At 39.2% G+C, this 26,682-nt stretch overlaps 1 protein-coding gene across 1 annotated transcript in view; it reads right to left on the bottom strand.

Moving 5' to 3' along the window:
• The window catches only part of PREX2 (phosphatidylinositol-3,4,5-trisphosphate dependent Rac exchange factor 2), a gene marked incomplete at both ends in the record, with an annotated part of 282,561 nt that overhangs the window by 44,765 nt on the left and 211,114 nt on the right, over nt 1–26,682 (bottom strand). The window contains one exon of the mRNA XM_079722715.1: nt 25,311–25,425. Coding sequence (XP_079578841.1) covers nt 25,311–25,425 — 115 coding nt within the window. The remainder of the gene's footprint in view (nt 1–25,310; nt 25,426–26,682) is intronic.

Below are 26,682 nucleotides of genomic sequence, written 5' to 3'. Positions count from 1 at the left end.
GGAATTTTATTTCAATGACTATCTTTTTCATTTCCAAGATTTCTGCCTATTCTTACTTCATTTCTGCAACTAAAAGGTAAAACTCCCCACAAGAATGTAAACTCTCTATGTGGATATGGATTTGATTTACTTCTGCTCATTGCTGCATCTCTAGCACCTATAACAGTGTGTAGAACATACTTTGATCTTAATAAATATTTGTAAATAAATAATTGACTATTTTTATCGCAGGATTTTCTGCCTTCTTCATGAATGGCAATCCTTTGTTTATACTTTGAGCATCCAAAATATACTTTGCCATGGTGTCTCAATATTTTAATTTCTTCTGGGTCAAATTTATTTCAGTGGTCATTTTCCTTGGCTCTTTTGTAGCTTCAGGCTACCTCATGTGCTTTGGAGTTTTGTTTTGCAAGCTCATTTGAAGCGGGAGGATTTTTTTTAACATCTTTATTGGAGTATGGGAGATGTTTTGTTTAGTTTTATTTAGTGCTTTGAAACAGCTCCATCCAATATCTCTCATCATCTTTTTCTTACAAATGATTCTGTGCTCATTTTGTGCCCAGAATTATCCATCTGTAATTAGTTTCATACTGGTGATTTGAGTATTACATTGTCCAGACATCTGCATTATTACCAGTCACGTCACTGAACCAGCGAGTGATTTGGTTCAGTTCTTAGTTTAGCAGCCGTGTTGTCTTTCTCTTGCCATCTTTAACGTCTACAAAAGTGATAGTCTCTGGAGTTTGCATCCTTGCTCAGAAGTAGAGGGGCCCTTCTCTACAACCTGGTTTCAGAGTGAGGCTCGCTCTGGATCTCCACCTAGTGTAGGATGACTTTAATTTCTCATTTCCCTGCACAAGTTGTACCGGCCCCCTGTCCACCTGCAGAGCCCAGGAGGCCAGAGGCCTCAACACAGCTTACAAATCAGCACTTGAATTTCCATTCCATTTGTGGGCCACTGAGATGATAAATTATGAGCTCAGCTGTGACTCTTGCATTTTCTGTTTTCATCTTTTGTCTAGCATTGCTATATGCTTGGAACAGAGAGGATGCTTCACGGCTGGAACCCACAGAGAGAATACCGATCAGATGTCCTCACGCCTTTCCTCAAGTGTGCTTGGTAGAGAAAGTAATGTGGTTAAAAAGAGTACACAAGGGCTTCCCTGGTGGCGCAGTGGTTGAGAGTCCGCCTGCCGATGCAGGGAACACGGGTTCGTGCCCCGGTCCGGGAAGATCCCACATGCTGCGGAGCAGCTGGGTCCGTGAGCCATGGCCGCTGAGCTTGCGCATCCGGAGCCTGTGCTCCGCAACGGGAGAGGCCACAGAAGTGAGAGGCCCGCGTACCGCAAAAAAAAAAAAAAGAGTATGCAAGTCCATGGACAAATTATTTAGCCTCACGTGGCCTCAAGTCCCTCATTTTTACAATGGATAGTAAAATTGTCTAATATATAGTTTGTGTAATGTTGAAGATGAATCAATGCATATGAAGTGCTCAGTACTGTGGTGAGCAAACAGGACTCATGCAATAGACAATAATAATCACTATTCATGTGTGCACAGTAGGAGGGGACTCTGGGAACATTTTTATCCATAGCCAGGAGTAAAATAAGGCCCAAACCTCCTGCTTTCCCCTGAGGTCATCTAGAATATTTTATGCATGTAAAAAATGAAAATTAAAGTAGATATTTGGCATCTACATAATTCCATGATCGGTGCACAGAGTTCAACTCTAAAAAGAAAAGAACGCTTTTAGGTTAAAGAAAAGGAGAGTGTCAGTTAAATGGCTTAATCAGGTGCACTGGTTGTAAAAGCTGCAGTTCTTCTATACCTTGAATAGATTGGGAAGAAATATATTCTGTAAAAGCAGTCCATATCATCAACACCACCTGAGGAAAACTTCACTCTAGAAACCTACCACTACAGCAGGCCACACTGAGCACTCTTCCTACTTTCTGAAAGAGATGTTCCTTTAAAAAAAAAAGTGGTCACTGATTTAGCCAGTTAAGAGCAGGATCATGCTAATCTAATTCTGCTATAGTCACTTAAACTGACTTGGAAGAAATCTTCAAATTTTCCTTGGGACAAAATCTTTAAAGAAAAAAAAACATATTTGATGAAGCGAGCCAACAGAAAACTAAAATTAAAAATTTTTATAGATTTAAAATGTATAAATGCTCACATCAAGTTAAACCCGTATTCAGAAAGAATCTTGTCTTTTATAAGCTGCTATAGAGCAAAACTAAAATAGAAAAAGCATCTAATGATATAACTGCACCCTTCAAAATACTTTTAGAAAATAAAAGCCTAACAAATTCAGAGTTAAATATATTGGCTGATCCAGACTTGTGTGAGTAGTTAATATTTGTTAATCCATGATTATAGAAAGCAACAAATTATTATAAAATATATCTATGGGCTGAAGACATCTAGAGAATAGAACCATGAAAAACAGCTTCTTTGTGACTCCTGTGACATTTACACAGCCAAGAAATATTTTAATTCAATCAATTATTTGTTAAAATAAAAATTTGGACTTGAGCCTTCAACTAATTTTGGGTACTCCCCCCTCAGAAAAATGGTTGTTCAGCCATGTATTTTACCATCCCTAAGGTTTACAAGCATTCATAGAACTTCAGTATTTTTCAGAATATGACAAATAAATTCCCACAGGGAATACATTTCTAATGCAGTTCCCTTAATTACAAAAGTCCTGCAATACCCCTTAATCAAAATTTACGAGAGTTAATGGTAAAACTGGATTAATGCCAAAACTGACTGTGGTTTATTATGTTTCTGAGGTTAGTAAGAATGAAGTCATGGTTCTTTGTCTCAATACAGCAAATCTTATTAAGACCATTTTGAAAGCACTCTTGCTACTTTATGTAGGAGGAACAGTAAGTTTCCTTTCATACAGGCATACATCAGGCTTTGTTGTCACAACTTGTAAGTGAACCCTGCCATATAAAATGGATGTATTATGATATTGTCCATTTAGTCCCTATAGAATAAAACACCAATGAAAGAGGTGATAATGTCATGTTACAATAAATAGTGGTATAGATATATCCAAATTAAATAGTAACTACAATGGAACAAATCTTGGGAAAACATCTCATACAATCTAGCAGCAAAGACAAATTACACAGGTATCTAGAATGCAGGGCAGAAAGTGATAGGTATGTTAAAAGGTACAGAAAGTTATTGGGATACACCCACATGAGGAAGAAGGAAGGCCACATAAGAATATGGTACATGAGCTGGATTTTGACGGATGGATGGGACAGGTCGAAATGGGAAAACAGCATTTCAAGTGGAGGAAACACCATAAACAACAGAACAGAAAGAGCAATGGATGGAGCCAAGTTGGCCAAAGAGCAGGTTCATAAAAGGCAGGGAGAGAAAGTGCTGGGTAAGTGGGCTGGATCCATATTGTGAGGAAATTAAATACCACACTAAGGAATTGTAATGAATTTGTTACGCAGTAGAGAAGCGCTGCACAGTAAAAACTCTGCTACCAGTAAAAAAGTTAAGAATAAATGGAAAGAAGTATATGACCCATAAGATATGACAATTTAGGGAAATTAGAGCTGCAAGAGACCCTAGAAATGAAAAGACTAGTTCAGCATTCATAACAAGACCATGGTAATGGACATAGGGAATCGAAGTTTGCCAGGAGAGAAAGAAAATGAGTTTGGAGAACATCGAGATTAGTTTACGGAGAGTTATGCAAGTTAATGTATTGATACTAACAAGAATTAGGAAAATGATTTCTCCAACAAGTAAAGAATTAGGGTCATAGCTCTACAGGGTCAGGCTGATGCTCCAGGAATGGTCAGGTTTTTACATAAAGAGAGACCACACAACAGCCTGATATAAAATTTAAACATATTAATTTTGTCATAGGAGATACTCAGAGGTTAAAACAATGACAAAAGTGATTGGCATTTGGCAATCTCATTTGGCACTTCCTTTTGCTTTTTTTGGGCATGCTGGAGGATATCCAAGTTCTAAGATAGGTGATTAAGGCATAAGAGCCACTGGTGTTTTATAAATAAGGAGGAACAACTATAGTATTCAGCTCAGGTCTCTGCTATAGTCTTGTTTCTTCTCCAGATCATTGCTTATGAGATCATCTCTATATTTATAATAATTTATGGAAATTTCTCACTTAGCCAGACTCATATATACTTCTCCTAATATCATGTCCTACCCCTAAATATTCTAAACTGTATCAGGTAGCTTTGGGATTTTAGCATTTGCTCTGCATTTCAAAAAGGAGCTGTGACAATGGTCAATTATGAATATTAGTCATAGACATGATTATATATGCCATTATTACAGTGGTACAGCAGTTGACTATAGGTGTGACTGTTTCATTGAGTATTACTGTTAAACTGCATTTGACTATCATAGCACTTAAGTTAGGAAAAAAAAATTCCACGGAAAATCTCATTAAGATACACCAATCTTTTGTATAAAGGAGAATCACTGGACAGGTTCAACCTGTGCCTACATATGGGCAAAGAATACATGATGAGTAAGTAGGTAGGAGAATGTTGATTTGTCCCTTCATCCCACCCACCTTCTGTGCCCATAAACATGAGCCTGACTTCTCTCGAATAGGCTTTACTTAAAGTTACGTGAAGAGAAACTCTGAATAATGAGATAGACTTGGATTTGCTTGGATAAATTTGTCTTTTGGCTTGTCAAAAACACAGCACCTAGGGTTATAGGTGTTGTTACAAAACTGCCTGTTATCGATTAAGAGCTCCATTTCTACTTGAGTAACAGGGAAAAAAACTTCTGGAAGGTTAACAAGACAATATGTGTGACCACAGAGAACAAGATTTTCTCACATTATAAAAAAAAAAAATTCCTCTGAGATTTCTCTTAGGCCCCAAAAACAGAATTATGGTGTCAGAGACAGTGGGGACATACCCCACTGCTGCTGATAGCCCAATTTCACTCTTCTTTTTTTTTTTTTTTTTTTTTGCGTTACACGGGCTTCTCACTGTTGTGGCCTCTCCCGTTGCGGAGCACAGGCTCCGGACGCGCAGGCTCAGCGGCCATGGCTCACGGGCCCAGCCGCTCTGCGGCACGTGGGATCTTCCCGGACCAGGGCACGAACCCGCGTCCCCTGCACCGGCAGGTGGACTCTCAACCACTGCGCCACCAGGGAAGCCCCACTCTCTTCCTTTTTGACAACCTTCACTCAGTGAGTTGACTGGATTAAAATCCTCTTCTCTGCTTCCCAAACCCTCCTTTACTCCACGAGGAATTTTGCTCCTCTTTTCATGAGTCTTCTAGGGTGATATTCCTTTCCTGCACCTGCAACACGTACATACCACCATAGGCACCATCTACTGTTAAAATTCTGCAATAAACAGATTTCCCAATGGCAACACCATGCCCAGCCATTACAGAACACGATCTTCATGAAAATGGACAGAAAAAGCAAATCCTTAAAAATAAGAAATCCTTCCCAAGAATAAAGTTTAATTATACTTTTAAAAATCTCATTACACCCAGGAAAAACCGTAAAGTCAAGGAATATTTCTATTTTTAAACTAATTCTATTTAATTTAATAACCATTATGTCTCCAGAAAGTGCGGCATGCCCACATTAAAGGATGCTTTTTTAGGTTTAAACTCATAGAAGTCTTATAAGGGCTCAACTGACAAGAAGTTGACAGGTCAGTGCCTTCTCCACGTCTTTCTGTGTATTCCTTCCTTGACTCCAGGTGGCCTTCAAAATTACCTTTATAAAGCATAGATATGAGCATTTCATTAACTTGCTTAAAGACCTTCAAATTCTCCCAGCACCCAAAGTCTACACCTGGGGTATTCAAGGCGTCTCGTAACAATTCAGCAACAACCTTCCCGTCCCATCTCTCGCCTCTTCAGCCTGCCATGTTCAAGTTCGAGTCCTCTAACACACCATCCACGTGAAAATCTCTCCACCTTCTCTTGTGTTACTCTCTCTGCCTGGAATGGCCTCTCACCTCTTCTGCTTGGCAAAATTCCACTGATCCTGCCACACCCTGCTCAAATGTGACATCTTCTTGAGAACTTCCCCGCTGAAACAGATTTATCTCACTATATGACACCAAGTTGCACTAATTCTTTCCACTCTGCTAAACTGCATACTCTCAGTGGGCGGAGACCCTTGTTTCTTTTAACATTTTTACTGGAGTAGAATTGCTTTACAATGTTGTGTTAGTTTCCGCTGTATAACAAAGTGAATCACCTATATGTATACATATAATCCCCATATCCCCTCCCTCTTGCATCTCCGTCCCACCTTCCCTACCCCACCCCTCTAGGTGGTTTGTTTTTTTTTAATAAAAATGTATTTATTTATTTTTGGCTGTGTTGGGTGTTCATTGCTGTGCGCGGGCTTTCTCTAGTTGCGGCGAGCAGGGGCTACTCTTCGTTGTGGTGCGTGGGCTTCTCATTGCGGTGGCTTCTCTTGTTGCAGAGCACGGGCTCTAGGCACGTGGGCTTCAGTAGTTGTGGCACGTGGGCCCAGTAGTTGTGGCTCTCGGGCTCTAGAGTGCAGGCTCAGTAGTTGTGGTGCACAGGCTTAGTTGCTCCGCGGCATGTGGGATCTTCCCAGACCAGGGCTCGAACCCGTGTCCCCTGCATTGGCAGGCGGATTCTTAACCACTGCGCCACCAGGGAAGTCCGAGACCCTTTTTTTCGAGTAAGGATCAATTTTTTTAATGTTTATGCTTTTTTAAAATTGTGATATAGTGGATGTACAATATTATATGTTACAGGTGTACAACACAGTGATTGACAACTTTTAAAGGTTATATTCCATTTAGAGTTATTATAAAATATTGGCTATATTCCCTGTGTTGTACAATATATCCTTGTAGCTTATTTATTTTATACATGATAGCTTGTACCTCTTTATCCCCTGACCCTATCTTGCCCCATTTTTAAAAATTTTGTGATCCCATACCCAAGACAGTGCCTGACTCATAGCCTGCAACTAATACTTGATGTAGTATTGAACTGAATTGAGTTTTATTTCATGAGAGCTATAAAGGAATTGGGGTTTCCACACTGTCAAGCAACTAAATATATGTGTGACCTAATAGAGAAAAAGAAATATATTAAATATCTTAATTTTTAAAATAGATAAAATAATTATTATGCACATTTGAAAAAGAACTCTTTGTAGGAAGGGTTCTTCTTAAGTTTATAAATATTAGGCTACATCTCAATTAACACTGAAGCACAATACTTAAAGGACTTAACAATCATCAGAACTTAAAAATAGGGAGGAAGGGCGTTTCAATATTCCCTCCTTGGTGGAAGACAACTATGATTAAGAGAAAAATATTCATAAGGTCTCTTGCAAGACTCACAGGAATGCTGTTTTACCTATAAATGACTAGCAGAAATGATACAGCAAAATTCTTGTTCAGTTCTAAATAAGAAAAGAGAAAAATAAACATGATTAAGTGCTATCACATTTAGATGTTAAATACCTAACTCTTGGCTATTATACTTTTACACTAGAACCTATAAAAAGCCGTGATTTCCTTTAAGTGGCAAAATCCAAGGCGCTTAGTACAATACCTGACACATAGCAAACTACTCAATATTAGCAATCATTATTGTTTTTATTCATTACTTAACATTTTTTAAATTTTTAAATAAAAATTGTATATACTTAAGGTACACAATAAGATGATCTGAAACACATAATGAAATGAGTACTAGAGTCAAGCTCATTAGCATATCATTACCTCACACAGTTACCATTTTTTGTGTCTGTAAAATTTCCTGGATTCTACTCTCTTAGCATACTTCCAGGGTTCAATATAGTATCATCAAGTATAGACAACATGCCGGTACATAAGCTCTCTAGACTCATTCATCCTACATAACTGCAAATCTGTACCCTCTGACCAACATCGTCCTATTTCCCCCACCTCCCTATTCTATGCTGTTTCTCTCAGTTCAACTTCTTCTTCTTCTTTTTTCCAGATTCCACATATAAGTGAGATTATACGGTATTTGTTTTTCTCTGTCTGGCTTATTTCACAGAGCATAATGTCCTCCAGGTTCATCTCACTCTGCACTGGCCATAAGGTTTCTGCTAAGAAATCTGCTGATAGCCTCATGGGGGTTCTCTTGTATCTGAGCAATTTTTTTCCTTTGTTGTTTTAAAAATTCTCTTCGTCTTTGATTTTAGACAATTTTATTATAATGTGTCTTGGAGAAGAACTTCCTGGGTTGAAACTTTTTGGAGACCTATAAATTCATGAACTTGGATGTCCAAATTCCTACCCAGATTTGGGAAGTTATCAGCTATTATTTCTTTAAAAAAGCATTCTGCCCCTTTCTTCCTCTCTTCTCTTTCTGGGGCTCCAGTAATGCGTAGGCTGTTTCTCTTAATGGTATCCCATAACTCATGTAAGCTTTCTTCACTGTTTTCCTTATTTTTTCTTTTTGTTCCTCTGACTGGATAATTTCAAATATCCTGTCTTCAAGTTCACTGATTTTTTCTTCTGCTTGGTTGAATTTGTTGTTGAAATTCTCTATTAAATTCTGCAGTTCAGTCACTGTATTCCTCAACTTGAGGATTTCTGTTTGGGTTTTTTAAATGGTTTCTATTTCTTTGTTGGACATCTCATTTTGTTCATTCACTGTTTTCCTAATTTACTTGTCTGTGTTGTCTAATATTTCACTGTATTTCTTTGAGAATCATTCTGAATTCTTTATCAGGAGGTTTATAGATCTCCATTTATTTAGAGTCAGTTATTGAAGCTTTTTTTTCCTTTGGTGATGACATGTTTCCTTGATTATTCATGATCCTTGTGCTCTTGTGTTGGTGTCTATGCATCTGAAGTAAGAGGCAACTCTTCCAGTCTTTACTGACTGGCTTCAGCAGGAAAAGCTTTTCACCAGTCAGTCCACACAGAAATTCTGCTGGAGCCATCTGGTGGAATCTGTAGGCAGGCAGGTCTTGTGCCTGGGTCAGCAAGTGAACAGGCTTGGTGTTTGGGTCTACAGGGACCAGCCTGGTACCTGGGTCTGCAGGAGCCCACCTGGATCCTGGGGCCATGGGGGCTAGACTGGTGCTGGGGTCCACAGGGAAGATGGGTGCTCACGTCACTCTCCTTCTCCCAGGGGGAGGGTGCCTCTCTCCACACTGGGATGGCCAGACTTGAGGGAGGGGTGATGGGGATACTGTGAAATGGCCTCTCCTATCCTCTTCAATGCATTCTTTCTTATTTATGTTCTCCATTCAGGTGCTGTAATCCTTCACCTAGAATCCTTAGCTCTTATGAAGTCATTTTTATTCATAGATAGTTGTTCAAATTGATGTTTTTGTGACGGGAGGAGCACTGGAAACTACTAAACTACCATCTTGCTGCTGTCATTACCCCACTATTATTCATTCTTTAAGACCCATCTTTAACAACACCATCTCTCTCAAACTTCCTAAGGATCTTCAGAGTCAGTGGCTCTTCCATGGACCCCAGCACCTACTGCATCCCTACACCTCAGTACCTATTGTTGTGATCTGAAAGCCTTTGTTTACATGCTTCTTTCCCCCACTAAACTATAAGCACCTTGTAGACAGAGACAATGTACAGTGTACCTTTATTACTTTATCACCTTACACAGTGCCATGCACACTGTGTATTCAATACATTTTGATTGAATAAATAAATGAATAATTAACTTTCCTAAAATTTCTGCTGCATAACAGGTCTAAACCATTTCCAAGAAGAAAGTGTCTTCTTTCAAGAAAGAGTCTGTGTCCAAAAGTATTAGAAATCATCTATCACAAATAGCTGTTGGTCAAGAAAAATATTGCCAAGCATAGTAAATTTTCCCCATCACAAAGCAAACATACACTCTCACTATTTTGCTTATGAACCTTACTTAAAATGGAAAAAAATTAACCGTCTGAAAAAGACAAACTAGGTCACTGCCCTATTTCAAACTTTGTAAATAAGATCTGCTGAAGCAGTGTGGAACTATCACTGTCTTCTAAGATATTAAGGCAGATAATTCAAAAATGAGTCTCATCTCATAAAAAACTACACACATCTGCTTCAGAGGGAAGGCTCGGGAAATTGTAATATGACAAGAAATACTGACATACAGACATATGAAAGATGTCATTAGCAGAATTTAGAAATAGTGAGTATGGTAAGTGAAAATACATTAAGAAATTGAAGGTCCCTTGGGACTCTTTTTTTGGTAATTTCATTCCTCAGATGAGCAAACAGATCACAGGTAAGTTTTAAAGAACTATTTGGAATTGGACATGATCTCTGTGAGGGCAGGGGCTATACCATGTTACCACTGTATGCCTGGCACCTAGAATATTGCCTGAGCCAAAGCAGTTGCTCAGTAAATACTTGCTAAATGAATCATTAAGGAAAAGTGAAAATCGGTATGGATAGATAAGAAATCAAGTCGTCCACTACTGAGTCCTTCCTGCAAAGAACTGTAAGTTTGATCAAGTGCATTCTAATAAAAATGTAAACTGAGTGAAGTCAGACAGAGAAAGATTGTATGATACCGCTTCTATGCGGAATCTAAAAAAAAATTTAAAAATAAAAATAAATGATACAAATGAACTTATTTACAAAACAGTAACAGACTCACAGACTTAGAGAACAAACTTATGGTTACCAGGGGGGAGAAGTGGAGGGGAGGGATAGTTAGGGAGTTTGGGATTGACATGTACACACTGCTCTATTTAAAAAGAATAACAAACAAGGACCTACTATATAGCACAGGGAACGCTGCTCAATATTATGTAACAACCTAAATGGGAAAAGAATTTGAAAAAGAATAGATGCATGTATAACTGAATCACTTTGCGGTACACCTGAAACTAACGCAACATTGTTAATCAACGATACTCCAATATAAAATGAAAAGTTAATAAAAAAGTAAGTACAGGGCTTCCCTGGTGGCACAGTGGTTGAGAGTCCGCCTGCCGATGCAGGGGACACGGATTCGTGCCCCAGTCCAGGAAGATCCCACATGCCGCGGAGCGGCTGGGCCCGTGAGCTATGGCTGCTGAGCCTCCGTGTCCGGAGCCTGTGCTCCGCAACGGGAGAGGCCACAAGAGTGAGAGGCCCGCGTACCGCAAAAAAAAAAACCAAAACAAAAACCAAAACAAAACAAAACAAAAAAAGTAAGTGCGTCTTCATCTATCCATGTATCTTTTAGACACTGTCCAATAACGTCCTTCCTCTTCCAGTCAAAATTTCTCCCAAAAAAGTCTACCTCGGTAATTCTCCTTCCAAACCTCTGAACCACTCCCCTTGGCTGACCGCAGTCAGATCTCCACCCATCACACTACTCACACCATTCTCCCTATTAATGCCAGTGAATTTATTTGTACTGGCCAAATGTCCAGTGGACATTTTCCAGGTGTTATTTTCTGAACCTCTTCTTACACAGATGCACTCCTGATCACCCACTCCTTCACATTCTCTATCCGCTAAGTCCTTTGACGTTGGCCTGGTGCCTTGTGGGTTCCCACACAATTCCTTACCCTTGCCTTGCTGCCTCTTCCACGGGCTCCTCTTCCTGACCTGCCCCTTCAGCATCTGATTCTGCCTCACCTCACTATTCTCCTTCTGAACCCTCTCCTGGGTCATCTTTTCTTCCTCTCAGGGACCCAAATCTGTGCATCTCTAAGCTCCAGATTTGTGTGTTTACTTATGTGTTCAATAAATAAATACTTTACAAGCCAGGCACAGTACCAGGCACTGGGATAAAAGGTGAAGAAAAGACAGTGTTTACCTGCAAAGAATTTATGTTTGAGAGCGAGGACAATAAATAGGTAATTACAATCCAGCGTGATGAGTGATCTAAAAAGGGTTATCAGCAGAGTGTTAGAAAAGCACATCCGTGAACACATTAGGACAAACAGGTACTAGGCAAAGGGAATGAAGGGTGTTTAAGGCATAAGGAAAATTTAGGAGTGAGAATAGAAGTTGTCCATTTAGATCATGGAACTGAAGTCTCTGCAAAGCTTCTTAATTCCCTCCAGAGAGGGGAAGGCGTGAGAAAGGGCAGTTGGGTGATGACTCAGCAGATCTAAACAACAGTTGAATGAATGAATGAGTGAATGAAAAGATAAAGAAGGAACAAGAGGGGGAGGAGGTGATAGAGAAGAGAGGGACAGACACGGGGTGGGGGGACAGGGAGGGAAGTGGGGAGGAAGAAGGAGAGGGAGGGAGAGGGTGCCTCATCCTTTACTTATCATGGATTCCTCTATGTTGCTTTAGATATAAATGAAGAGGCAAATGGTGTTAAGACTTAAAAGATTTTTCCATTGTCCTGATTGTTGATAAACCACTGTAAATCTGTCTAACCTTCCTGAAATCCCTGTAGCATTCAACAACAGGGACTTGAGAGTAATAAGAAATACTAACCCTACACTATGGATATGAGGGCATGTTCTTAATACTTTCATTCAATTACTTCAATACTCTTTAAGCAACTATTTAGGTATAAAGCCATGTTCTGTCTTAGGAACGCGGCAATGAGCAGAGACAAAGCTCCTTCCCTGAGGAGCTTGCACTCTAGCACACACGAGGGGTGGTGTGAATCTGTCTTCCCTGGTGAAAGTCTGAAAAACCCGACTCCAGAAGGCTTTCTGTGTGGGAAAGCAGCAACTCCTAATGCTGGCTCTTCCCACGTCTGCTTTTCTACTATATGCAGCCCTGTTCCCCATGTGGTTTTCAAAGACATTTCTTCACCCAGACATGAGACAAGCTTGCATTCCCTGCTTCAGAATCTGCTCTCGGTTCACCTTCCAATTTCCACCTCTGTTTAGGGAACATGCATACATATATGAAAGACCAAAGTGACATCTCTCACCAGCAATTGTTTACTTTAAATTCTAGCCTATGTGGTCTAGCTTAGTGTCTCTCAAAATGTGGTTCTCAGACTTAAGAACTTGTTCCCAAGAATTCAGAAATTGCATAACAATTTATATTGCCTCAACATGCAAATAATTAACAGTACTTTTGTTATTGAATAGGAAATCGAGCAGTCCAGTAAGTCATACATGGCGTGAGCTGCAGAAGAGTCACGCACAGCAGGGCTACAGGGCGATAAGTGGTATCTGAAGCTTAGTTTGCAACCATAAACCAAAAGGGTATAAAAACTGAAATCAAACATAAACATTTGTTTTTATTTACAACTTATCTCTACTGTCACTTTGTCCATCAGAATTTTAAAAATTGATGGTTTAATATAATTAACTAAATGAGAGAAATCAAATTGGTAGAATTTATCCATAATTTATGGATGACAATACAATTTCATTTTATTTTTGTTAAGAAATTGTGTTTAAATCTTCCCTTCCTGTGAATATGTATCTCTGTGAGACTGGTTTTCTTCTATTAGGAGGGTTATGGGTTATTAAAACAAGCATAGAAAGAGTTTAGAGGCACATTTTCCCCTGTAAGCTAGGCTGCCATCCCAACCTAGATTAGTTACCAAACAAGAAACTACTTATTTCTCACATTTAAAACTTTAAATATTGGTATATGCAGTGTTTGTTCAAAGTATACGTAAAGATGTTGAATATGGGGAATCACTATTTCACTCATAACTTTAATTTTGATTGCAAAATAACAAAAATGACCTCAATGGCAATTCTTTACTAATTGCCCAAAGAATCTGGGAGCATTCAAGGTATAGGACAGCAGAGCTGAATGTGATACCTTCCATTTAGCTTTTAATTACAAATTGTATAAAAAGTTACTGCTTCTAATACTGTCCTTGGAGGTACGTGGAAGCCTTCTTCTGCTTTGCTCGTAGCAGTTGGGCAATCACCGTTTCTGTCTTTGGGCTAAATCCAGGCCTGGAAGCATAGCTGGGGCTGTGCATCCTTCTGGATAGTTTTTCACAATTACCTCTTTTATAGTTTTTCTGGTGTGAAATCGAATGAAGCATCTAGGCTGCTTTCAGGAGTATCTCTGTGCACAAATAAAACTCTTCCAGCTCCATCTTGAAGAGTTATTTTATGCAGATTCCCTCTGTCTTCCCGACTGGGCAGTGAGGTCACCTGCTCCAACACTGAGTACCCTGGGAAGCCCTTGATACTAATTTTATTCTCCAAGTAAGTTGCTCTGCAGGAAACGCACAATATCCACCATCCATGAAGCTCACCTTCAGGTACAAGTCTTTGTGATCAGCTACCCCTTATGCTAGGCAAATACTGAGGACTGTACAAACCTCCTCTCAGCTAACACTCCTGTCAGCCTATGAGGCATCACTAGCTCCACTGGGCAAATAAGGAAATCAAGGCTCAGAGATATTGAGAAATTGCCCTAAGTCAGACCACTAGTCAATGCAAGAGTGGGGACTGGAATCCAAGTGTGACCAACTTTCCCTCCTCTAGTATATTACTGCAGCAGGCAATTCCAGATCATTAACCTTCTGGTTTTTCTCATTTATATCACTGCACAAATTGTAAACCAACTGAAAGAAAAATTTTCCCATGACCTAAATGTCACTTGGTCTATTAAGCATATTTCTGTTTTTCCTTACTTAGCTCAAAAGAAATGTAATAAGCATCACATTAGATCTACTAAAAATGCTTCTTCTTTAGACTAGGAAGGGATTTGTTCATTTTTTTTCTCACTGTGTTTTCTGAATGTGTCTGGTGTTACATCTGACTTCACTGATTTCTCAAGTATCAAGATGAAGTTCAAAGTTTATATCAATGGAAGCACCTCTAAGAAGCTTTTAACTTATTAATGTGTACACAATTGTATGAAATATGCTATGAATGGAACAGAACTATAGGTTTTTAATTTTGCATGATGAACATGTCTTAATAATGGCTAGACTTAAAAGAAAATATCCTATTGAGTTCACTTTTATTCTATTAAAATATTTTATATTTAATTATAGTGTATCATTATTATTATATAATTAAATTATATTATTATATCTAATATTACTTAGTGTATATTTCAATACTTTATTTTGGGATTTGATGCAAAGACCATGGCTGATAATGCATGCTGATGACATTTAAAATGTATGCACATGAATTCCCCTTCCCTGACAATGTGTAATATCCTATGAAGTGCCTTCATTATGAGGGCAAAAAAAAATACATTAGTGAGTTTGATTCACAGTCAGACTCCAGACATAATTTCTTTCATTTCCAAGTAACAATAAGACTCCAACTATTTCAGCCCCTTTTACTTCTACTCTGGTCTTTGTCATAGCTTCTTTTCTAGTTCTACAGCTATGAAACCACCCCTTTTCAGAGACAACAAATCAGAATTCTTCCTTGTCCTTTGAAATTCCCATTTTTTTCAAAGAAGGTTTTATATATTTGTGTAGTACTTAATGCTTTTATTGTAAGTGATTAAAGTTGCATTAAATCACTTCCCCAAGCCAAACACATTAATACTGGGAGCATTCCCTAATTCAGAGAAGTAGTGGAGTGCTGCAATAAAAGTGAGTGCTGTGACAGGGAGATCAGCTTGGTGCTTTGTGACCACCTAGAGGGGTGGGATAGGGAGGGTGGGAGGGAGACGCAAGAGGGAGGGGATATGGGGATGTATGTATATGTATAGCTGATTCACTTTGTTGTACAGCAGAAACTAACACACACTTGTAAAGCAATTATACTCCAATAAAGATGTTAAAAAAAAAAAAAAAGTGAGTGCTGTGGAGCTGGAAATAGCTAGTTTGAGAGGCTTGGTGTCATCACTGCCAGGTGCCTGCATTTGAGCAATTCACTGACCCTCTCTGTATGTGCAGTGTTACCACCCGGGAAGTTTCATGCCTTATTTTGGCTTTAGCTATGTCTGACCTCTATGTGAGTGACTCCAGCCTACTGGACAGAGACTCCTGGATGTCAGTCTCACATCTCAAATCCAATTCAATTCAGTATCTTGCACTACAACCCCAAAGGAGCTTCTCCGCTTGTTTCCTCACGATATCAGAGAATAATCCAGGCACCCAAACCAGTATGTCTCTGTCTCCCTCTCCACATACCATGCATTTAGTGGAGAAGATTTTTTTCCCCTAGTTCTCATATATTTCTGAAATCTATGCCTTCTTCTCCATCTCCATTTCTATCTGCATAGGGTTTTTATTATCACTTGCCTGAACTATTTTAACAGCTTGCTAATCAGTCTTTCTGACTCTGGTCTTGTCACCCCTAACTGGTCCTCAGTGGTATCCCCAGGCTGCTCAGTTAAAAATGTGTTGCTCCCTCGCCACTTAGAACTCACAAGTGAATAGTCTCACTCACAGGCTTCAGCCTAAGCTCCTCAGCCAGCGGGCGTCTGAGGTCCCCCGTGGCCTGGGCCTGCCCACCCCCGTCCTGCGTCCTTTCTGCCCCTCATCACCTGTCACGGTTCTGCAATGCCTTTGCTCTTACCACTCCCTCCCACTGAAACAGCCTCTCTCCTGTCCTGCATCTGGCCCGCCAGCAGCCATCTGTCTGAACTCCCCCATCCTTGGTCTCTCCTAAGTGCTCCCCTTCTACGCTCCCTGGGCATCCTGTAACCACCATGGTGGTTAGCAGAGAATTTCAAAATTACCCGTTCACCACATCAACTCTTCCTCCCCTTTCAGGTTCAAAAGGTCATGCTGTCTAACTCATCTCTGTATCCCCAATACTGTACACATGCCTGCACTTGCATATAGGTGCACAATAAATACTGCTGAAACACAGGAATATTTCCAAACCCATTCAATACTGACATCAGAGCCCACACCATTCACCAGACGTTCTGTTGAAAATCTTCATGATGTCAGTCAGGACCCCACCGCTGTTTATGTGCTGTGTTCTGGTTTGGTTGCCCCAAATCATCTACATACAAGCATTCATTAATCACCTATTAATAGCTACCTTATCAGCAATGGGTAAACCAAAAAGAGAAAGACAAGGTGAAAAGGAGAAACAGATACATAAAAAAAGAATATAAAGCATAATGTGGTAAATGTTATAACAGATGCCTATAAAGGGAAAATATAAGGAAAAAGACTAGCCTTAGGGAGGTGGGAAGACCTCTCAGGGAGGGTGGATTTTGAGGTGTACCAAGAAAGATGGGAAGGAATTGGTTAAAGCAATGGATACTAAAGTCCTTCTGGCTGAAATTACCAGAAGCCAAGCAAAGATGTGTTTGATTTTCTTCCTGAATGACCGACAGAACTTCACAAACTTTTTGCCCTCAGTTGAAGTTGGGTGGTCTATATAACTGGACAGCTAATTTACAAACATAAGCCTCTTACTCTTCACATAAATTATGATTTTCAATAAATCCATATTAATTTCTTCTAAGTTACAATTATGTCTTTTCTATCAAAAGCTCTGGGCCCAAGCTAAATTTCCTGACTGGTGAAGGGGTAAAGTTTTGAAAGGATAATTTGTGATTCACTCACTTTCCATGGTCCATCCACCAAACCAAAGAAGTTTGAAATGTCAGCAAAAAGGAACCGAACAAAAGCAATAGGAAAAAAAATTCACTGAAAGAGCTTGACTAGGATGCTTTGAATATATTTTTTAAAGACTGACTGTCCTCGTGATCAGCTAGAAAAGTCAGCAGAGTTAAAAATAAGAATCAGTCTTGCTTCCATAAGCACGGACCATTTTTCCTCACAGAGTGTATTTCTCTAACTGATTCTTCAGGGTGTGCTTATTTTCTCTTTGATACTTCCAGCTCTAATTTATCCTTTGGGAAATTCTGAACACAAGGTACTCTGATCTTCCCTTTGCTTTGGTGAAAACAATAGCTTTCCTTAGCTTGTAGAGAGATAATTCTCTTCAAATGTTTCTTATTGAAGATGATTTTACTTGCTTCTATTTGTCAGCCAGAAAATCTATTCATTCTTGATAAACATCATCACAGTGGACTTATCACAAAAATGTGAAAACTCAGAGTTAAGTCATTCTAATCTCATTTGTTGCCCTTATCTTAAAAATTGAATTAAAAATTCCTTTAATGTAAAAGTAAAATAAATATTAGACTTAACTACAACTTCTCAAGGGCAAGTGAATTAGTTTGAATTCAGACAGAAATAAGTACAGTTCAGATAATTAAATGAGATTACATGCATAAATACATAGGCAACTATATCATATTTTCAGAAAGTAACGGTGGCAATGTTTAATGGAATTATAGCATTTTTCAAATAAAGAAGAGATATGTTGCTCTCCAAAGTGCCACTATAATTTCAGCTTTGTCTGATCTTGTCTCATGTGAAATGTATGAACCTTGGCTACGCTGATGAATTTTCTCGGGAGAGGTCTCCAACAGAGTCAGCATCTGTACCCTTCAAATGGCCCAGAATTTTCTGAATAGAAAATGAAGCAGACTGGATACTGGAATAAATTCAATAAACTACCCCACCCAAAGAAGACCAATACATTGCAATTAATCTGATTTCCAATTCAATTCAACTATTTTTACGGTACTTACTATGTACCAAACACAGTGGGGAACTAGGACCTGGCTGCCCTCATATATACAAAGGCAGGTAAACAGCCCACAAGCCAAAGTCAAACAAATGAAAACAAAGAGGCTTTCAAAGAGTTTTAAGGAAGAAACCCAAGTAATTCCATATGAGGCTATACCTGAAGGCTTCCTACAGGAAGACAATTTTGAGATGGGTCCTAAATAATTATACTCTTTCGGCACATGGAAATAGGGCTGGAGTGTGTCCTGAATGAACTGGGTTGAAAGAAGCTGAGGAAGAGCTGATGGTAAACGAGGGCATATTGATTCTGTTCCTACATTTGTTTCACGCCCCTCTTTCTCCTGAATTCCAGCCTCTGGAACACTTCATCTTTCTCCTCCCCCCTTTAGGATTTTCATACATACTATTCTCTCCGCTGGAAAATAACCCCCTCCCCACAACTTTATCTCCCAGCCCCTCTCCCTTAAACACTGTAACCCAAACTTCTCTTTCAGAGAAAGAGTCACTTCCTCAAATAAGTCATTCATGTCCCTGATACTTGGTGGGGGTGAAGGGTTTGTCAAATACAAGTATCCAGCAATTCCTTTAATTTTATATTGTGCAAGAATATGACACTTAAGTATAATTCTATTTTGTAAATATAGATCCTTTATATATGTCAGATATAGGAAAGAAACCTAGTACACTTTTTTTTTTTTTTTTTGTGGTACGCGGGCCTCTCACTGCTGTGGCCTCTCCCGTTGCAGAGCACAGGCTCCGGACGTGCAGGCTCAGCGGCCATGGCTCACGGGCCCAGCCGCTCCACGGCATGTGGGATCTTCCCGGACCGGGGCACGAACCTGTGCCCCCTGCATTAGCTGCCTGGACTCCTTGCTTGGTGCCTGCATAAAATGCTGAACTCGCCCTGATTCTCCTTGACCACAACCCAGTGTCAGTGGACTGGCTTTACTTTGGCTTAGGCAAGGGGACCCAAGTTTTGCTTGGGAACGTGCCTAGGACTGCAAATTGGATCGAAAGGCTGATGTCCTGCTGTTCTTTACTTTCTTATGCTGTTTGACAGTTGTAAAAACTTGAAATGGTAGTAAGTCCATGCCATTCTTCATATCTGTCTCATGCCAGGAGAACATACTCATTTTTTTTCCCTCCAGAGGTAGAGAGAAGTGGCACATTTCACAGAGGTGCTATCATGGGAATGGCCAAAACACATACATATTTCTGGCCAGACAATTCTCAGTTGAAAAAATTGTTCAAATATGACTCTGAGATTGATATTTGTGTAGCATTTCTTGTTAACATAAATAAAATGTCTACCTTCCTTCTATTTGTTACATAAAATATATTTTGGCTTTTTGAAACTTTCTTTAAAGAAAATGTGCCATTCTTTATCGAAAAAGGCACACCTTAAGAGAATATATGCTTTGAATAATTTATTTGTCTGCTTTCTGTAAAGATGATGAATTTACATTTAGATATCCCAAATCATAAGCCCTAAAATATTCAGTATGAAGCTTTACCAAAATAATAAGTAGTCTCAGTAACTAATATACAACTTGTTTCCTTTTGATTTTTCTTTTTTATTTTAATGTTGACGTTATACTGAAAACAATATTTGAAAAAAGCTAATCTAGACCGCTCAAACTGAAAGGAGTACTTTAATATGAGGAATATTATTCACATTTACATTCATCTCATTAGTCACCATGCAGTGGTGCCTTCTGCCAATAAACAGGATACATTAAAATGAAAGGGTTTGGTAATGATAAATTACATTTACGTAAGGTAGGAAAAAATGAGGCTAATGGGGATGATGGCTCATGGACAGAGGAAATACAAAGGAAAGCCTCAGTTAGAAAAGAGAGAATAAAATAGCATGAGGATGGTGAAGGTAGGGAATAAGAATGCTCCTCCTCCAGAATTCCTTGGTTAGAATTTCTGAGTTAGACATTTACATGCTGGACTTCTTAAGAGTCTGAAGGAAATCAATCAAGAACTTTACCTGACTTGGCACAGGAGGATATATTTTAGAAACAGCTGTAAAACATTTCTGCTGGCTCGATCCTGTTCACTGGGGGTAACAACTAACCCAGGGTGTCTGCAGGCAACCAGTGTCAGGGCTCTGACGCACGTGGCAAAGAGTCCCCAGGTTCACAACCTCATCTGAATTCCCCTGGAGACTGGAGGAGAAACTCTCAGAACAGCCAGCTGGCCTCGGCATGCTTCACTACTGCTTCCTGAAGACTTCAACCAGTTGAATTTTATTTGCAACAGATGCATGAGATATAATTGGACAGCAGCAGTTCAGTAAAAACCATTCCAATGGCTTCTTTCCTTACAATAAAATCCGAACCTCCACAGTGGCCTACAGCCCTACATAATCAGACCCCTACACATTTCTCTCAACACCTATCATCCTTCTCAATGTGCTAGGATTGCCCTGGCCACCTTTGTCTTCCTCACACATGACAAGCTATTGCCATGACCTGTATGCGTCAATTCTCTGCTTTGGGAAAGATCTTCCCCCATACTCTGGCAAGGCCATCTTGCTGTGATTCAGGTTCCTTTCAAATACCACCTAAGGGACTTCCCTGGTGGTCCAGTGGTTAAGACTCCTTGCTTCCAGTGCAGGGGGCACGGGTTTGATCCCTGGTCGGGGAACTAAGATCCCGCATGCCATGCTACATGACCAAAAAAAAGAAATACCACTTAATATTTAAGTCCTTCCTAACTATCTGCTCTAAATAACCAACATCCTACTATAGAAACTAGTTTTAGATTTTCTTCATTGCACTTTTCACTATCTGCAATACGTTGTTTATGGATTTATTTGCTCATTTTTTTGTCTTGCCCATTCTCACAAGAATGGAAACCTCATGAACATTCAGTGAAGAAATGGTACAGAATCAGAGCAATTGGAGGCATTTGATAATATCTGACACCAAACCTTCGTAATAGAAAATTTGTTTGTAGTGTATAATGTTCACTCCATTCACTGAGATGGCTAATACAGTACAAAAATTATGGACTTTAAAAGAGAAAAACGTCTTTGATTTAAATCCTGGTTTCACCACTTCTTATCTGGGTAAACTTGTGTAACTTCTCTTTAAAATGGAAATGATAATATGGAACTCACTGGCTTATTTAATAATCCATATAACTTACCTAGTATTGTTACTGACTTCTAACATGTTCTTAAAAATTGGTAGGTATTATGGCTACATTATATTTTCTTTTAAGTAGCAAATTACTTCCACCTATTCTTTGCTGTTCTGAAGAAACCTCTGTAACTGAAGTGGAATCCATTGTTTCAGCTTTTCCAGTATTCTTACCCTGTGCTTTTTGTGACAGCCCATTGGTCTTCTGTGATGCTAAGCCCACCTAGGAGCAGGCACATGACTCAGGTCTGGCTAATGAGACCAGGTCCTTTGCTGGAACCTTTAGTTGTTGGGGGTGGGAGGAATGCAGGGGGCACCTTCTCTTCTTCTTTGAATGCAACACTGGTCTGTAGTGACCATCTTTACCCAAATGTGAAACAAGTCTGCCTGAAAATGAAGCCCACACAGAGGAAAGGAGTACCAAGAGGAGACAGAGAGAGAAAGAGTATCTTGAAGACCCATACCCCTGGATCCAGCTGTGCCTGAAGCAGCCATATCCCCTGGATATACCTGTTAAATAAGCCAATCCATTGTTTTGTTTATGCCAGTTTGAGTTTGGTTTCTGAAACTTGTAATCTAAACAATGCTTTCCAATAAAATATTAGCTTATTTATGTTTGTTTGTTGTAAGGCCTTTGTATGTTTGCTTCCAGATAATAATTTTAAACCATGTGTCGTACCATGTCACTCTTCTGCTCAAAGCAATTAGTGATTTCTTCTTTCCTTATGTTTGTTTGTTGTAAGGACTTTTCTGATGTCTAATTAGTAAATAAACAAGTTAACATCCAGAATGAAATGGTTTTCAGTGAAAGTGTTAAAAAGGCTCTAGGGCTATGAGGAACTAGCGACACCTGATGGCTATTTTTTTTAAGGCAGACATTAAGAGCTCCTTTAAAGAAATGGTCAATGTCAGCCTTTGGCTCCAAAAACCAAGAACAGATTGTTCAAAAGCAATCTCTGAGTCTTTGTGGTTACAAGTAACAGGAAAAATTAAGGAAGAAATTAACACCCTTATTCAAGAAATCAGCAGGAAGACAAGGCATTACTGGGAGTAAAGAGGAAGATAATTGTCTTCCTGTACAAAGGAAATCTAATATGCAGCAAGAAGGATATATAGCTGGTAATTGCTGACAAGGGCACACAAGTTGTACAGAGGCATCTGTACTTTTAGAACAGCTTTCTTCAGGAAAGAGACATTAAAATGTTTTCTTATGTGAAGAGGATAGCATGCAATTAATGCACACAGGCTGTTTTTCTTAACAAAGAATCTTAAACATCTTTTCATGTATCTGTTATACATGAGCATATATTTCTGTTTAGAAAAAAGATCCACAGGCATGTGAAAGCTATGCCTCGTCCCCCGCTTCTCTCGGTTAGTTATAGCTAGATAATTTAATGCAACTAAACATATACTTATGGAGAGCTTCCTATGCAAAATACTTTGATAAGCACAATGGGAAACAGTAAGATAAACTTAACCCTCCTCTCAAAAGAGCTTACAACAGAATAAAGAAGATAAGGAATCTGTACACATAACTGAATCATCAGGAAGAAGAACTGAATTCTATAATAGCCATAAAGTAAAATAAAGTATTAAAATGGAAGACTGGAAGGGAAATCTGACATTCATTTAGCCTCAGGCAGTGACTCTGAAATTTGAGTGAGTTGATGAAAATCACCTGGAAGGCTTGTCCCAACACATATTGCTGGGCCCACCCAGGAGATGTTTTTAACGAGTTTGCAGATGATACTGATGCTGCTGGTCTGAGGATCATACTTTGACTCCCCGATCTAGGGAACTGGTTTTCAATTCTAGCAACATGTTAGAATCTCCTAGGGGACTCCTAAAAAACTGGATGCCCAGGCCTCATCCCAGCTCAATAATAGAAGAAAAATACTTTATGAAGGACACTATCTTAGAGTTGGACATTGACTCATATAAATAGTAGCTTTATAGACATTTGGAGACAGGAAGCAGATGCTAAGTGAAGTGTGGAAAGTCAGGGAAGCAGGACAGTTGAGGGTATGGCTAGAAAAGAGGAGAGTACAGCCTGGCTGGCACACAGGAAGAGAAAGGAAGTCTTAGACCAAGTCATAACAGACCTTGACTGCCAGGCTAAGGAGCCTGTGACTCCTTTTGGGGAAAATAAGAAATCACTAAATGCTTTGAGCAGAAGAGTGACGTGCTAAGACACATAGTTTAAAATTATTATCTGGAAGCAAAATCCTAAGTAGATTAGAACAACACTTGTCCTTAGAGACGGGAGATTATTTAGGATGCTATAGCAATGGTCCAGACCCATTTTCTGAAACTGAACTCTGGGGATGTATTCTCAGGGCCCACAGGTTCTATATAAATGCTTTCATTTTGTACCCTTATTTGAAAGATAACCTAAGAATATATTTTATCAGGTATGAAGGCAAAACTTTTCTTTTGTGCTAACGGTACTCAAATGAGAGATGTTCACAAGATGCGACTGATCTTCTTAAGTCAGTGTTTCTTAGGAGACACAGTATTGAAGAATTCAATTTTCACTTTTTTTTTTTTTTTTCCTGTGAAAGGGGTCACTCCATTATATGTCTTTGAGAAATAGTGATCTAGACAAGGTAATAAAATTTGGGCAGTCTAAGACACATTTTAGTCAGAATCATCAGGATCTCCAACTATATTTTAAGAGCAAAAGAAAATGAGAAATCAAACAGATATTGGGGGGTTGAGGCTGAGAACTTGAGAAGATGACAAAATGATGGTATGAAATAAAGAACCTAGGAAAAGCGACAGGTTTGTGTGAGGCGAGGGTAAAGGAATAATGCATTCAAAGTGAAACAAAGCCGACCTGGTGGTAATCATAAGAACCAACACCTCCACACACCAGGAATTTTAGGAGTTAATTTATCTTCACGGTTTAGCCATATCGTAGACAAAACCAAAAAAAAAAGAAAAATCACAATAGTATTTTTGAGTTACTAAGGTCTACGGTAGAACAAATGTATTGTTCTTTTAAAAATAAAAGCCATAATCGGTTAGTAATTTTAAAAGGTAACCTGTTAACACAGTAACTTATAAAAGGGAACTATACATACTAATAATTGGTTAAAAATTGAAGCTTCTAAATTATAATACATTTCCCTTTCACTTATTGTGGTTAATATTTCCCTGCCATTGATCATAATACCAGCAAGATTATTTTTAGAGGAAAAAACAATAAAATGTAATATTATCTGAAAGTAGATACTTTTTCCAATATCAGGTAGTACCTTTTTAATCATATCTTCCATGTTAAACATATTCATCTCTTGGTGTCAGGGTGCCAGCTGTTTAATGGTACATAAAGGAACCTATTTTACCTTTAATCCACTGAACCTCGTAGGAGACACCACTATAAAGCAATGCTTTTTTTTCCTGCAAATGGTCTACTAAATAATTAATCTCTTGATCTTCTTCAGAAATTAAGACAACAGCACAAAAAGTTAAAAAATTTTTTCTACTTTGTTTGCAAAAAGTGTACCCCTTAGAATATCTGAAACATTAAACCTTAAATAAGAGAACTTTATATCAAAAGAAATATCATCATCAATCATCTAACACAATGAATAACATCAAAAGCTTTATTCATCTGCTCTTGTTAAAACTAGAAACTCTTAAAAAAAACCAAAACCAAAAACAAAAACTGGAAACTCTTCTGTTAATTGAACAATGACATACCTGAGCTTCTGGTTGTACTGCTTGACCTTTTCCAGGGAGGCTGCATTTATTTGGGCTTGAAATTCTTCCACCAAAACATTGTCTCTATAATAATATCCTTCCATGCTCTCCAGTGCTGCGAAAACAAGTAAATGTAGTTTTCATGTGATTTTATAACAATTTCTCCACAGTTAGTGTAATCTTATTATTAGTAAATGTATTAAACAGCACCAAATATGACCACATATGCAAGAAACAAGCTTTAACCAGTCCAAAAGTAAATAAAAATCATTTTTCTGCTCAAAATAAATATCAAGCATTTGGTAATTATCTCTGTTAAGTAGGCAAAGGTAATTTCTAACTTACGCTGTCTTCTATTCTTTTAAAAATTTTGTATATGTTCTTTGCAAAGCTAAACTCAAACTTCATATATATTATTTATACATATATAAACACACAAATGTATATATACACATATATAAACACAACATATATATACATATATATGGACATGAATGAGAGGCAGAAATGTGTATTAACATACATAACAGTAAAAAAATTGAATTTGTCACTCTCCATGTATATTCACATTCTCTTGCAGCTGCAATTAGATTATGAAATAAGAAGTATAGATAAAGGAGGAGGACCTTCAAGATGGTGGAGGAGTAAGACGTGGAGATCGCCTACCTCTCCACAAATACATCAGAAATACGTCTATATGTGGAACAACTCCCACAGAACACCTACGGAACGCTGGCAGAAGACCTCAGACTTCCCAAAAGGCAAGAAACTCCCCACGCACCTGGGTAGGGCAAAAGAAAAAAGAAAAAACAGAGACAAAAGAATAGGGATGGGACCTGCACCTCTGGGAGGGAGCTGTGAAGGAGGAAAACCTTCGACACACTAGGAAGTCCCTTCGCGGGCGGAGTCGAGACTGTGGGTGGTGGAGTGGGGGAAGCTTCGGAGCCACGGAGGAGAGCGCAGCCACAGCGGTGCAGAGGGCAAAGCGGAGAGATTCCTGCACAGAGGGGCCGACCAGCACTCACCAGCCCAAGACGCTTGTCTGCTCACCTGCCGGGGCAGGCCGGGGTGGGAGCTGAGGCTCGGGCTTCGGAGGTCGGATCGCAGGGAGAGGACTGGGGTTGGCTGCATGAACACAGCCTGAAGGGGGCTAGTGCACCACAGCTAGCCAGGAGGGAATCCGGGAAAAAGTCTGGAACTGCCTAAGAGGCAAGAGACCATTGTTTTGGGGTGCGCAAGGAGAGGAGACTCAGAGCACCGCCTAAATGAGCTCCAGAGACGGGTGCGAGCCGTGGCTACCAGCGCAGACACCAGAGACGGGCATGAGATGCTAAGGCTGCTGCTGCAGCCACCAAGAAGCCTGTTTGCAAGC

Source organism: Hyperoodon ampullatus, assembly GCF_949752795.1.
Source record: "Hyperoodon ampullatus genome assembly, chromosome: 17".
Lineage (NCBI taxonomy): Eukaryota > Metazoa > Chordata > Mammalia > Artiodactyla > Ziphiidae > Hyperoodon > Hyperoodon ampullatus.
The sequence above is the reverse complement of the archived record's forward strand: the minus strand, read 5'-3'. Positions and strand labels throughout refer to the sequence as shown.